Raw genomic sequence first — 15047 nt, 5'->3', positions numbered from 1 at the left:
TCCTGAACACTGTCCTAGGGGCTGGAGAGATGGCTCAGAGGTTAAGAGCACTGACTGCTCTTCCAGAGGTCCTGAGTTCAATTCCCAGCAACCACATGGTGGCTCACAACCGTCCGTAATGACATCTGACTCCCTCTTCTGGAGTGTCTGAAGACAGCTACAGTGTACTTATATATAATAGAAATAAATAAATCTTGAAAAAAAAAGAAAAAAAGCAAAAAGATCTTAACTATGGTTTGAAGGTCACATGCTGCCCTGTTTTGCTCTCTATTGCTGTGGCAAAACATACAACTAAAAGCGGCTCAGGGAGGAAAAGGTTTAACTTGGGTTATACTTCCCAGGCCGCAGTCCAATTGAGGGAAATCGAGGCAGGAATCTGGAGGCAGGAACTGAAGTAGAGACCACGGAGAAGTACTACTGACTGATTTGCTTACTGTGGCTTGTTCAAATTGCACGCACACACACTCCATCTATCTATCTATCTATCTATCTATCTATCTATCTATCTAATGTATGTGGGGTGTTTTGCTTGTACACCACATTGAGTTCCCTAGTGCCTGCATTGGCCAGAAGAGGGCATTGGCTTTCCTGGAGCTAGATTACAGACAGTTGTGAGCTACCCCATGGGTGTGGGAATCAAACCTGGGTCCTCTGGAAGAGCAGGCAGTGCTCTTAACTGCTGAGCCATCTCTCCATCCCCAGCTTCCTTTCTTTATGTAACCCAGGACTCTGTGCCAAGTGGGCTACAAAGAGAAGTCCTGTCTCCAAAAAAAAAACCAAAAAACAAAAACCAAAAAAGTAGTATGTTCATGGGCACACAGATGCACATTGAGGGCCAGAAGAGGGCAGGTGTGAGCCACCAGGCGTGGGGCTGGGAAGCAGACTTAGTCCTCTAGAAGGGCACAAGCGCTCTTAACAGTCTCCTCAGCGCTGGCCTGTTTGAACTGCCTCAAAACAAACACATGTAACAAGAGTCCCTTGCAGTCCGCTTCCCTCTGAATAGCCACATGGAATAGTATATGACCCTTGACTTGTAAATACCAATAGCTAAGGACTTTTTGTTTTTGAGACAGGGCTTTAATTCTAGCACTGAAGAGGCAGGGGCAGACAAATCTGTGAGATTGAGGACAGGATGGTCTACCTAGCAGGACCTCATCTTCAAACGCATGTGACCTCATCCACCTGGGCCCTGTTTCTGAACTGAATTACAATTTGCATAAAATGTACACCAATGTCATCTGCCGTGTGACACTTTCCTGTGGTGAGCCACTTCTGTACATAAGAGATCTGTAGTTCCCTTGGAATATCTCAGGTTTAAATCTCCTGTTTCCTGGTAGCATGATTGGTGTTGTGTGTTGTAACAAACACCACATCTGTGTTTCCCGTAAGCTAAAGCTGGTTGCAGCTCCTCTAACCCTTGCAGTGCTGTGCCTTGCCTCTGACTCCATTCTGTGCTTTATTGATCAGCGGGAGAAAGGGTCTTTTTAAATTTTTACTATTGTTGTGATTGTTCTTACTAGTTTGTTTTTCAAGTTGGGGGTTTCTCTGTGTATCCCTGACCACTCTGTGGACCAGGCTGGCCTCGAACTCAGATCCATCTGCCTCTGCCTCCTGAGTGCTGGGATGAGAGGTGTGCTGTATCACAGCCTGCTTTTGTTTTTATTAGTTTGGAGATAAGGTCTTATAACCTAGGCTAGCCTAAAACTTGCTATGTAGCCCAGGATAGTTGTAAAGTCATCCTGCAGCCTTGCTAGGCTGGCTTGTAACTTACAGAGATCCACCTGCCTCAACCTTCCCAGAGCTGGGATTATAGACACTATAGCTCCAGTACCCAGATGGAATACTTAGCTATTACAGGCCACTGAACTTCAAGGAATTCTAGTTTTCTTTTGTTGTTGTTGTTGTTTGTTGGTTGGTTGGTTTTTTTTTCGAGGCAGGGTTTCTCTGTATAGCCCTGGCTATCCTGGAACTCACTCTGTAGACCAGGCTGGCCTCGAACTCAGAAATCCGCCTGCCTCTGCCTCCCGAGTGCTGGGATTAAAGGCGTGCGCCACCACGCCCAGCGGTTTTCTTGGTTTTAAACTGACTATATCCATAGAGGAAGAATTAGAAAGAGGGCTTATGACCATGTCTAACCATGGCATCCATTTCCATGTTTTAGTGATGGGGTGGAAGTGGAGGGTCATAATGTCCTCTGCTCATACCTAGGGACAAAGCTCATAGTGCCTGAGATAGTTCTGTAGAACAGTTGGGCTCTCATTTGTACTTAAGAACGGGTACTTTCACAGGACCATTTGGTGAGAAGGTCTGTGTCGGACATTCTGCTACAAAGCAATAAAGTGGGTTGGGGGCTGGGACAGCCAGCCAGAATCACTTGTCTACTCAGTGGGACATTGTACTTGATCCTGCGTGGCATCCACAGACACAGACTCATATTGCCCTAATAACTCAGGCCAGATGGGAGCCACCCCATCTCCTCACTGGGAGACCCTCATGTTGAGGATTTATCTTTTCAGAGTATTTGAATCTATTGTTTTACTAAACTAGGCAAAAAATTGTCAGTGTTAGGTTGCATATAACTTACTAAGGGAATTCTTACACATTTGTTACTTGATTTAGTATGTATGGGAGTGTATGCCACGGTGCGTGTCAGAGGATAACTTGTGGAAGACAGTTACCCGCTTTTGACATGTAGGGATCGAACTCAGGTCATCAGACTTGGCTGCAAGTGCCCAGCCCTCTCCGAGGCCCAGAATCCTTTTATAAGAGGGAACTTTACCTTATAAGCAAAGCTTAAGTTTGCTTGCCATGTGGGTTTTGAATGGTTGTGTTTGAAGTGGCTTTGGTCTCTTATGTGGTCAATGCAGGCAGACTAATGTTTAACCGTATCAGGTCAGAGCATTAATGTTTCCTTCTCCTGTCTTGGTAATACTGGTTAAAGATCCCCCTTAGCAGCTCTGGCTCAATTATAGAATGCTTGTCTGGTGTGCTGGAGGTCCCGGGTTCCATCCACAGTACTAAACAAACACACACGCACACACACACACACACACACACACATGCACACGCACATGACTGTAACTCCAGCTTTCAGGAAGCTGAAACAGGAGGATCATGAATTTGAAGACAGTCTGGGCTGCTCTGTAGCAAGGCGGCCTGGACTATATAAAAAGACCTTGTCTCAAAAACCAGAAAGGATAGCGCCATTAATCCCAACACTCAGGAGGCAGAGACAGGCAGGTCTCTGTAGGTTTGAGGCCAGCCTGGTCTACAGAGTAAGTTCCAAGACAGCCAGGGGTATGAGAAGGCAGAGTTGAGCTAGTGAATAATCAGTGGGGAGTCTGAAGCTTAGACAAGGAACTGAGTTCAGAACAAGAGTCTCCCAAAGCACCGGGCCCTGAAGACGCGGCATTTGGGAAACAGCTTCTTTCCCAAGGCCAGTTTATCGGTCACCAGGGTTTCGTTTCTGGCCTTTTCCAGATTCTAGGGGCTGCTGATGCGGACCCAGATACTTTTTTTTTGAGGTGTTTGCAGGGGCTCTGTGGGTTGGTTTGGTGTCTGAAGCTGAGAATCTACAAAAGCTGAAAGGGTTGACGAGGGGCCAGATCCAAAACACCTGCTTGTTTAATAGCATCTGTTTATTGAAATGTCTCATAAACACAACATGACGCACCAGTCACAATGCTGGTCCATTTCCTGGCAGTGAACACACCCCGTTCCAACTCTGACATCAATACATAAAGCCTTTCCCATCTCCCTGCCCGCTCACTTCTCTTTTCTTCTTCATCTTTTTTTTTTTTTTTTTTTTTTGCTGTTGTAGTTTGGGTAGTGATTTGGGGGGGTTGGTTTGGGGGTTGTTTGGGGGGGGTTGTTTGTTTGTTTGTTGTTGGGTTTTTGGTATGAAGNTTTTTTTGGCTGTTGTAGTTTGGGTAGTGATTTGGGGGGGTTGGTTTGGGGGTTGTTTGGGGGGGGTTGTTTGTTTGTTTGTTGTTGGGTTTTTGGTATGAAGCAGGAAAGAGCCTTACTGCGTACCCAGGTTGGGGGGTAGTGGCATTGCAGCCTTGTGTGGCCACTCCAAGCTAGGCTCATTTTGCCTGCCTTCCTTCCCGTCATTCATCTTGTTGTGGGCCGCAGTTTCTGTTGCTGGTTTGAGTTCCACAGTATGGGTGGTCCAGTGAACTCTCCTTACCTGTTAGTAGACACTGGGTAGTTGCCGGGCGTCTGCCCCAGATGATATTGCCATGACAAGCTAGGGCGTGGGGTTTGGGAGATATGTTTTGCATCTCGTGTTTTGTTCTTTGGTTTGTTACTGCTTTACCCCGACAGGGTTTCTCTGTGTAGCCCTGGCTGTTTCTCTGTGTAGCCCTGGATGTCCTGGAACTCACTGTGTAGACCAGGCTGGCCTCAAACTGAGAGCTGTGCCACCACTGGCTTGTCTTAAGTGTTTATGTGAGTGTGAGTGTTTGAGTGTGAGTGTTTATGTGAGTGTGTGGAAGCAGAGGCCAGCTGAGCATTGTCCCCTCCCTCTGCCCTCATTCCTTCCAGGAAAGGTTTCTCCTTGAATTTTGGGCTTATATTTTCTCAGACTGGAAGCCAGGAAACCACAGCAATTCTCCTGCCTCATCCCTGTCAAAACTGGGCTTCCATCTGAAACCACTATGAGGTTACCGTGACAAACACCCACCGTTGTCCCAAGCCCTGAGTTAAACATCCCAGACCATCCCATGACCCTGGGCCCTGTACACATGTGTCAGTCCCATTTTATAGGCAAGAGAGCTGAAGGCCACACAGCTGTGGAGGTGAGGCCAGGCTTCCCTCCCTGGTTTGCAGGAGGGGTGGGCTTTCGTTCTGAGGTTGGCTGCCTTTGTGAAAACGGCCTGAGTTACTGCGTGGTGACTGTCCCCTCATCCCCAGAGCCGTGTTTAGTCTGGTTGCTATGGTTCCCCCTCTGTCTTCCCACTCACGCCTTCCCAGCCTACTGTGTCTTTCGGTGACAGTGTGCACACCTGGTGGCCAGGCAGCAGTGACTGGAGCATTTCTGAGCTGTGCTCCGCCCCACTCTGTGCCAGCTGTGTCCAGACTCGATTTCCGTCAATGTTGCTAGGGCAGGGTCGGATCACAAACTTCCCTAATGTCTGTTCCCCCAATGTGTCCTTTGTGCACAGTAAAACTGGGAAGGTCCCGAAATGGTTAGGACTGAGTTCAAGTCCTGCCCCTGTTTCTTACAAGTCAGAGTTTCTCTTGGGGTCTCCATCTCCTCCTCTGTAAAATGCCACCTGCCTACTTACTGAGGTGTGGTGAGTGGCCCCAGTGTCACCGTGATTGTGAAGTGACATTTTTGAAAAGGCTTATCTCTATACGTGTCCGTGAGATTATATGTCGGTGGTGGTGGTGGTGCGTACGTGAGTGTACCTCTGGCGGCCAGGACAGGATGTCAAGTGTCCTCTTACTTGGCACCTGTTCTGATAAGATAGGATCTTTCCCTTAGCCTGGAGCTCACATTTTCTTGGCTAGGTTGGAAGGCAGGAAGCCCCAGCAATCAGTGATCCTCCCCTCTCTCCACTTGGAGGCGGGGCTACTGGCACAGGGCATGAGTTTGTACTGTAGGTTTTGGGGTTCAAATTCTGCTCTGATCTTCATGATAACTTAGCTAAAAAAATTTTTTTTTTTTTTGTGGTTGTGGTGGTGGGTGGGGTTGTTCAAGACAGGGTTTCTCTGTGTAGCTCTGTCTCTCCTGCAACTCCCTCTGTAGACCAGGCTGACCTTGAACTCTCAGAGATCCTCCTGCCTCTCTCTAGAGTGCTCAGCCAGGGTTCCTAACTGCCAGGCCACCTTTCTAGCTCTGCCCTTGTTGGCTAGGTAGGTGATTGGGTTTTTTTTTTTTTTTTTTTTTTGACAAGAACGGTGTATCTCAGGTTGGCCTCTCACTTACCACGTTAGTCATAGATGGATTTGGACTTCCTGCAAGGGGACTCTACCACTGAGATACTCAGCACCTCCATCTTTTTTTAACATTTTTGAGAGAGTGTGTGACTGAGTTTGTGTATATTTGTCTGTGTTTGTATATATTTGTGTATGTGTGTGTGTGTGTGTCTTAGTTAGGGTTTTACCTGCTGTGAACAGACACCATGACCAAGGCAACTCTTAGACGGACAACATTTAATTGGGGCTGGCTTACAGGTTCAGAGGTTCAGTCCATTATCATCAAGGCAGGAGCATGGCAGTGTCCAGGCAGGCATGGTGCAGGAGGAGCTGAGAGTTCTACATCTTCATCTGAAGGCTGCTAGCAGAATACTGGCTTCCAGGCAGCTAGGATGAGGGTCATAAAGCCCACATCCACAGTGACACACCTACTCCAACAGGGTCACACCTAATAGTGCCACTCCCTCCCTGGGCCCAGCATCTACAAACCATCACTCTGTGTGTCTGTGTGTCTGTGTGCACTTGTGCTGTGGTATATGCATGTGGAAGTCAGGGGAAAATGTAGGTTCTCTCCTTTAACCTTGCGGATTCTGTTGACCAAACTCAGGTATCAGACTTGACTGTGAGTGCTTACCCCTACTCAACCATCTTGCTGACCCCTTGACTTAACGTTTAAGGGACTTGCTCTGTCAGCTGCAGAATCTAGATGGCATTGGGGACAGAATTCCTGATCAGGAGGAGCCGAGAGGAGCTGGGCTCTGGGCGTTTTAATGGTAGAACCAGCAGCACGGGGGTGGGAGGTGGGGTTGAGAAGTACAGGGGGAAAAATCTTTTAAAAGAGAGGAAGAAGAGAAAGAGAAGGACCAATACTGCAGGGGGTGGGGGCTGCCTTAGGAGAGAACGGGTGATGGGCAGGTCAGAGGGAGAAACTGGGGCAGGTGCAGGGCTGCTGCCGTCTTCACAGAGACTTCATGAAGGCGATGCAGAGCCCGTGAGATGCTCCAGCTTGCACAGGTGCTTGCTGCCAAGCCGGACAACCCAGATGTGGTCCCCTGAGCACACACGGTGGGAGAATCGACCCCCCCTCTCAAATTGTACGCCTTGGCACACACATACACAGTTTTTTCAAAGGCAGTATACCAATATAGGGCCCCGTTTCAATACCTTCCCCACTTCTAGAGGTCTGTGTGCCAGTCTGTGTGGCTTTTTCAATTCTGACCATTGGCATAGGTCACTACTCCTGCACCATATACCAACCCAAGCCCTCTGCCCGCAGGTTGTTCACAGAGATCTCAAACCCAGTAATATTCTCTATGTGGATGAGTCTGGGAACCCCGAGTGCCTGCGCATCTGTGACTTTGGCTTTGCCAAGCAGCTGCGGGCCGAGAACGGACTCCTCATGACACCTTGCTACACAGCCAACTTTGTGGCACCTGAGGTAAGTGGAAGCGTCAGGTGGCCCTGTGCCTGCTCTCAATCATCCTATATTGTCCAGACCTTGACCCAGGTCCCAAGGGAAGACATATAGCCATGGTGTGACTGTTTCCTGTGCCCCTCAGCCTGACCGCCCTCCCCTGCCTCCTGCCAGGTGCTGAAGCGCCAGGGCTACGATGAAGGCTGTGACATATGGAGCCTGGGCATTCTGCTGTACACGATGCTGGCAGGGTATGTGTGAAGTCTGGGCCCCTGGCCCTGCCTTTGGGAGCTTCCAAGCTCCTGACCTAACCCCCTAGTGCCAGGATGGAGGTCAGAGGCTAAAGCTGGATCTGGGGATGTCTCTCTAGATACACTCCATTCGCCAATGGGCCCAGTGACACCCCAGAGGAGATCCTCACCCGGATCGGCAGCGGGAAGTTCACCCTCAGTGGGGGAAACTGGAACACGGTTTCAGAGACAGCCAAGGTGAGTCTGTGAGGTTTGAAGGGCAGAGCCGGGCTGATATCAGTGCCTTTCCACAGTTCTAGGACAGGTTTCCTACAGCCTCCCTCTCCCAAGTAGCATGTTCCACAAATCCCCACTGCAGTGTTATCCCAAATAAAAGATTCCCAGACACACGCACCTCCCCTGTTTGTCTGGATAACTTCACACCCCTTCTGTGTTCTGGGCCCTAAGGGATGCAGAGGGCTGCCTAACCCTGTCTCTCTCTATGGAGAGTTGATGTGGTAGAGAATACGCCAACCCTTTGAAGCTAGCTCTCTGGTCAGGTGTGTGGATCCCAGCTCTGTGGATCCCAGCCCTGTGGATCCAAGCCCTGTGGAATGCCATCCCAAAGGAGGCTGGGCTTGAACATGCATTATTGGGACATTTCTATTCATCTAGAACATCTCGTAGCACAGTTGAACCCTTGGCGAATGGCACCACCTGTACTGGTTGTTGTCACCTCTGTTTCTCAGAGGGACAACTGAGGCTCATAAGTAACAGCTCTCCGAGAGGGAAGAGCTAAGTTCAGGGTTTTTATTATTTGAGGCTCTGTTACTATTTCCGGGTTGGTTGGTTTGCCTTTGGTTTTTGTTGGTCTCACTGTGTATCCTAGGCTGTCTGTCCGAGAGTTGGTCTGTAGACCAGGCTGCCATTAAACTCACCAGCATTCACCCTCCTCTGGCTCTTCAGTACTGGGTTTAAAGGTGTACAGCACCACACCCAGCACTATATTATAACTGTGGGGGGGTGGGGGGAGGCAGGGGCAGGGAAACATGTGAGGGCAGGTGACCTCAGGGGCCAGAAGGCATAGGGCACGCTGGAGCTGGTGGTGTTACATCTGGGTGAGCCTCCTACCCTGTGTACGGGAGTGCCGGGCCTGGCGGTGATGGTGCACACCTTAAATCCAGGAGACAGAAGCAGGCAGATCTCTGAGTTTTGGTTTCAGCCTGGATCACTGAGTTCTGGTTTCAGCCTGGTCTACAGAGCAAGTGCCAGGACAGTTAAAAGGCTACATAAGGAAACCCTGTCTGGAAAAAACAAAAAGAATTAGAGTGCGGGAAACTGAACTCTGGTCTTCTGGGAGAGCAGTAAGCACTGAGCCTGCTTGCTTTGGTTTCACTTTGAAGTTAAGGTCTCTCTCTCCCAGCCCTGGCTGCCCTTCAAGGCCTATGTAGCCGAGGCTGGTTTTGAACTGGTGGTCCCCCCTGGCTCTGCCTCCCAAGTGCTGGGATTAAATACCTGGCATGGATTTCTCTTTTCATTTTTGTTCTTCACTGAGCCCAGCACCTCCTGCCCACCAGGCCAGCTCTCAGGCTCTTACCCCAAGAAGGGTCAAATTCAAGCTTCCTCTACCTGCCTCCCCACCCCCAGTCTTCAGGTGACCCCACCTTTCCTCATGGCTTTTCTGAAGGAGAAAGAAAAAGATGTCCCTCACATACCTGGAGCAGCAAGGAGGGAAGAAAGAGATCCTGGGATGGGGCGGGGGAGGAGGGCTTTGGTGTATAAAGAACGAACTGCAGGGGCTTTTGTAAGGGCTCAAGCCAAAAACGACTGGACACAGTTGGCCTTCCAGTCACTGGCCATCAGTGGCCCATGGCTCTCTGCTTCCTCGGTGCCCCACCCGTCACCTCCTTGTTCATATGTGTCCAGGACTTGGTATCTAAGATGCTGCATGTGGACCCCCACCAGCGCCTCACAGCCAAGCAGGTCCTGCAGCACCCATGGATCACCCAGAAAGACAAGCTTCCCCAGAGCCAGTTGTCCCACCAAGACCTGCAGCTCGTCAAGGTCGGCATGAACACCTGGGGCTGCCAAGTGTCTGGGGTGGTTGTGTGGGGTTGGTCTCAGACCGGTGGGTTATGGCAGGACTTGAAGTTCTAGGACTGCCTAAAACCAGGGGATGTGGCAAAAGCCAAAGCCCTGCCCCTAAGGAAGTTCATCCCAGACTTAGCATCGATGCATTCTTGTGCCCCAGGGAGAAACCCTGGTCATAAAGCAATAAGTACCCAGGCTAGAAGCACGGGGCTGGATGGACTGGGGAAGCTTGGGAGGGGTGGGCCAGACCCTGGGGGACGTGTGTTTTGATGCCCACTACCCACCCTCCTTCATGGTCTGATCTCCTACCTCTTCTCTTAGGGAGCCATGGCGGCTACGTACTCTGCTCTCAATAGCTCCAAACCCACCCCTCAGCTCAAGCCAATTGAGTCGTCTATCCTGGCCCAGCGGCGGGTGAGGAAGCTGCCATCCACCACCCTGTGAGCCGCAGTGCAGACGAACTCCTCAGAGGCAGAGGCCTTCCCAGAGAGAGCAAGCCTGGGTCACAGGAATGGAGTTCTAAAGGAAGTAACCAGCCCAGATCTCCCGTGAGCGTGTGAAGTGCCTTCCTCCCCGGGACGGGCTCTTCTGGGCTCGGGCTCCACCGTGTGAAAGCCACTCACTGTACAAACTATTTTTTAAGAAAAAAAAAAAAAAATGGCATCATCTCCCATGAATTTTTTACAAGATCCATTTGCCTTCTTGGCCATCGCAGTCCCAGGAGGAACAACGAGTCACATGTGTGGCCGAGACTCCCTTGGTAGCTTTGGGGCCCTCCCCGCTGTTGGCCGTGGGGCCATCTGCACATGACTTCGAGAAGGTCCAGCGTCGCCTCTCAGAGCTGTCTCCTGGCTCCTCAGCAGAACTTGGTCCCCAGCCGTCTCTTTTTCCGTTCTGTTCTGGGGTTCTAGAACCACTTTCTGCTAGAGCAAGGGACCCCCCCACACCCTGTCAGCTCTTGGCTCCAGGCACCAGCATCCACAACACCCATCCTCGGTGGGTCCCTGCGGTGGGATCGGACAACCCCATGGAGAGGAAGCAGAAAGCACTTTTGGGGAAACCTGCTGTCTGCCGCTAGACAGAGTTCACAGGAGACCAGGGAGGCGGTCCCCGGGCGATGAGGGCTTTTTCATTTCCTCCTCAGCTGGTAACTCAGGGTTCATCTGTCCAAGGCCTTTCTAATAAACTTACAATCCAGTCAAAGCACCCGCTCTTCCTTCTGCTCTTTATCCTCCTTGAAGACTTCAACGGTGACAGGAAACCGGCTAGGGACAGGTTAGCCCACTTGCTTGAAGCACACGTCATTGAGAACCCCTCTGGTTCTGTGCATATATGTGCTCCTATGGGAGGATTCTCTTCACGGTATGGGTGAACACTAACGACATTACCAACCAGCAACGGCCGCTGGCCCTTAGTGATAAATATGCAACCCAAGACCTTAAACACCCCAGACAGGTAGTCTGCCACCATCCCCCCCTCCTCTCTTTTTGGTGGTGCTTACAATTGAACTCAGAACCCTGCACAGTGCTGTGTCACTAAACTATGCCCCTGTCTCATTTAATCTTAACCCTGTCAAGTAGACATTCCATTTTATGGGTGGAAAACAGGCTCAGAGAGGGAATGACTTTTTTTTTTTTAAGATTTATTCATTTATTATATGTAAGTACACTGTAGCTGTCTTCAGACACTCCAGAAGAGGGCATCAGATCTTATTACAGATGGTTGTGAGCCACCATGTGGTTGCTGGGAATTGAACTCAGGACCTCTGGAAGAGCAGTCAGTGCTCTTAGCCGCTGAGCTCCAGCCCGACTTTTCTTATGTAGCACACAGTAGGTATTTTCTGTTGGGCCAGGTAGAAAATAAGGTCCTAGAACCTTACCCCCGGCCAGCCAGACTTAGTAGAGCACAACTTTAATCCCAACACTGTGGAGTCAGACTCAGGTGGATCTCTGTATGTTTGAGGCCGGCCTGGACTACAAAGCAGAGTTCAGGAAAGCCAGAGAGAAACCCTGTCCAACAACCAAAGAAAGAAGAGAGTATTTTATGGCTTTGGTTTTGCAGATAGCATGTTTGCATGCAGGCAGGCATTCTCAGATCAAGTCCCAGAACCCACAGTAGAAAGCCCTGGGCCTACTGAGTGCTCCTGGCCTTCACACGCACGCTGTGGTGTGTGTGCCCACACTCACATGCATACATGAGACACAGTAAGGGAATGAAGAATCCTGAGCTGCTGGGGTTGGCTCCCATTTGTAATCCCAGCACCTGAGGTGGAGGGAGGGGGATCAAGGTCTTGATTTTGTTTGCTTTTGGTTTGGGGCAGTCTCAAATTCAACCCAGGATGAACCTCAGTGACAGGTGTTCCAAGACAGCACAAGTTACATGAGATGAGACCCTCCCTAAAAATATCTAGGTTTGGGGCTGGTGAGATGGCTCAGTGGTTAAGAGCACTGACTGCTCTTCCGAAGGTCCTGAGTTCAAATCCCAGCCCCAGCAACCACATGGTGGCTCACAACCATCCATAATGAAATCTGACATCCTCTTCTGGTGCATCTGAAGACAGCTACAGTGTACTTAGTTATAATAATAAATAAATCTTAAAAAAAAAAAAAAAAAAGCCGGGCATGGTGGCACACACCTTTAATCCCAGCACTTGGGAGGCAGGCAGATTTCTGAGTTCGAGGCCAGCCTGGTCTACAAAAGTGAGTTCCAGGGCTATACAGAGAAACCCTGTCTCCAAAAAAACAAGAAACAAAAAAACAAACAAACAGACACCATCATCAAGGCAACTCTTTTTTTGTTTGTTTGTTTTCGAGACAGGGTTTCTCTGTGTAGTCCTGGTTATCCTGGAACTCACTCTATATACCAGGCTGGCCTCAAACTCAGAAATCCGCCTGCCTCTGCCTCTCAAGTGCTGAGATTAAAGGTGTGCACCACCACACCCGGCCCAAGGCAACTCTTTAAGGACATTTAATTGGGGCTGGCTTACAGGTTCAGAGGTTCAGTCCATTATGATGGTGGGAAGCATGGCAGCATCCAGGCAGGCATGGTGCAGGAGGAGCTGAGAGTTTCACATCTTGTTCCTAAGGCAGACCAGAGAAGTCTGGCTTCTAGGAGGCTAAGAGAAGGATCTCAAAGCCACCCCCAAGTGACAGACTTTCTCCAACAAGGCCACACCTCCTAATAGTGCCAATCCCGGGGCCGCGCATATTCAAACCACCACACTACTGTATCCCTGACCTGGCACACATTGTCTTGGTCCTCAGCTAGTGTTTATAAATAAATGAAAACATGCAGAACTGGGCATGGTGGTACTGGAAGAGGCATAGCCATGAGCCATGAGACCCCCAGGACTACACTGCTCCGTGCCTCAGTTTCCCACTTGCTAAAAAGGAATCATGGGCTGGAAAGATGGCTCAGCATTTAAGAGCACTGGCTGCTCTTCCTGAGGACCAAGGTTTATTTTCCAGCAAACCAATGGGTCTGATGCCTTCCGACTTCCATGGGCACCAGGTACCATGTGTACAGACATACATGCAGATAAAACACCCTACCACATTAACAAAAAAAAAAAAAAAAATCAAGAATTAATGAATGAATCATTTCCGTCCATCTCAGTATCACTTGAAAATCGAGTAAGGAGATATGAATAAGGAAGGAAATGTTTGTGTGACATTTGCTCTCCTTTTGACTAGATCAGGACAGCACCCCGACCCCAACCCCTAACTTACCAGACTCTAGAAACCCAGCTCTCAACCACCAGCATCTCTGACAGGAATGACTCTCTGATCACTGATTCTCTGGGCTGAACCTACTAATGGTGGCCAGAGTGGGGAAGACCCATCAACGCCTCAGCTGCCCTCAGCTGCTTTCTGTTGCTGTCACAAAATGCCTGAGACCACATTATCCATGAGGGATAAAGGTCGCAGCTCTCACCGACAGTGCCCAGCACAGGGCACCGACTGGTTTCCATGTTTTGTTGTTTTATATCCTCTAGTAAGCAAGATGCGATCAATCCAATTTCACACAGAGCTTGACTCAGCTCAGGTTGCAGAGCAGAATTCACCACTGGGTGTGAATCAGAGCACCTCTGTGCTTCCCAGTATGTGGGAGAGACTCCGCATTATACAGACCTGTCCCACTCTCTCCCTTAGTCTCAGCCAGCCACACAGTCACAAATTTTTTTAAAAGATTTATTTATTATTATATCTAAGTATACAATGTAGCTGTCTTCAGACACACCAGAAGAGGGTGTCAGATCTCGTTACGGATGGTTGTGAGCCACCCTGTGGTTACTGGGATTTGAACTCAGGACCTTCGGAAGAGCAGTCGGTGATCTTAACTGCTGAGCCATCTATCCAGTCACAAAATTCTTACTGGGGTCTCCTGCCAAATTGTTAGAAAGTTCCCCTCCTTGGCAAATGGTGGAAAGCAAGTTGGAAATTGGGGCACTTCCTAGTGGTAAGAAAATAGAAAGTTTCCCAACCCTCGGGGGCACACACTGAGGATGGCTCTGTAAGGTCCAGGAGATTTCTGTTCCTACCGAGGGACGCTGGGAGGAGCTGACATTTTCCCTTTGGGTCAGAGACTCTGCTCTCAATACTGCCCTACACACCAGGGTCTCTCAGCATCCTGTCTGTCTGTCTGTCTGTCTGTCTGTCTGTTTTTGTTGGTGGTGGGGGTGTGGTTTCAATACACGGTATCCCAGGCTGTCTTTGAACTCATGCTGTAGACCAGACTGGCCTTGAACTTACGGATATCCACCTGCCTCCCTGTCTCTGACTCTATTTATTTATTTTTAATGTGCATGCATAGTCAGGTAGTCGGTGGCAGGTGGATTTCTGTGAGTTCAAGGCCACCAGTCTGGTATACAGATCAAATTCCAAGACAGCCAGCTCTCCACAGAAAACACCTGTCTCAAACAAACAACCAACAACAACAAAGTATATGTACAGTGCTTGTGTATACCTCACGTGTGCTGGTGCCCATGGAGGGCACAGGAAGGCATTAGATTCCATAGAACTGGAGTTACTGCTGTTAGTGAGCCATCTGATGTGGGCGCTCGAAGCCAAATTCAGGCCTTCAGGACGAGCAGGACAAGCTCTTAACTGCTGAGCCATCTCCTGCCCTGTGCGAGCCTCCTGAGCGTTTCTGGCTTTTTGCCCATTTATGTATCCTGCTGTCTAGGATTACCTCAAAGACAGTGTCCTTGTCAGAGGCAGGTCTGACTCCCTGCCCACGTTAAGTATTCAAACATTCGGGACCTCAGCCCATGAATTTAAACCCTCCCCTCAACTCTGGAATGACAGGTCAGCAGAAGATCCGTTCAGCCTTTTTGTTGAGGATCAGAGGTTGGAGGTCAGCCTCGGTGACATAGCACGTCTGAGGCCTGT

At 49.6% G+C, this 15047-nt stretch overlaps 1 protein-coding gene across 1 annotated transcript in view; it reads left to right on the top strand.

Moving 5' to 3' along the window:
- Window positions 1-10860, top strand: part of Rps6ka1 (ribosomal protein S6 kinase A1) — a 42090-nt gene extending 31230 nt beyond the window's left edge. Inside the window, exons 18-22 of the mRNA XM_029476449.1 lie at window positions 7199-7360; window positions 7511-7587; window positions 7707-7824; window positions 9493-9630; window positions 9979-10860. Of these exons, the coding sequence (XP_029332309.1) occupies window positions 7199-7360; window positions 7511-7587; window positions 7707-7824; window positions 9493-9630; window positions 9979-10101 (618 nt within the window). The 3' untranslated portion in view covers window positions 10102-10860. The remainder of the gene's footprint in view (window positions 1-7198; window positions 7361-7510; window positions 7588-7706; window positions 7825-9492; window positions 9631-9978) is intronic.
- The last annotated feature ends 4187 nt before the right edge of the window (window positions 10861-15047 follow it).

This window comes from Mus caroli, chromosome 4 (genome assembly GCF_900094665.2).
Source record: "Mus caroli chromosome 4, CAROLI_EIJ_v1.1, whole genome shotgun sequence".
NCBI lineage: Eukaryota > Metazoa > Chordata > Mammalia > Rodentia > Muridae > Mus > Mus caroli.
This window is presented reverse-complemented; position numbering and strand designations above follow the sequence as displayed.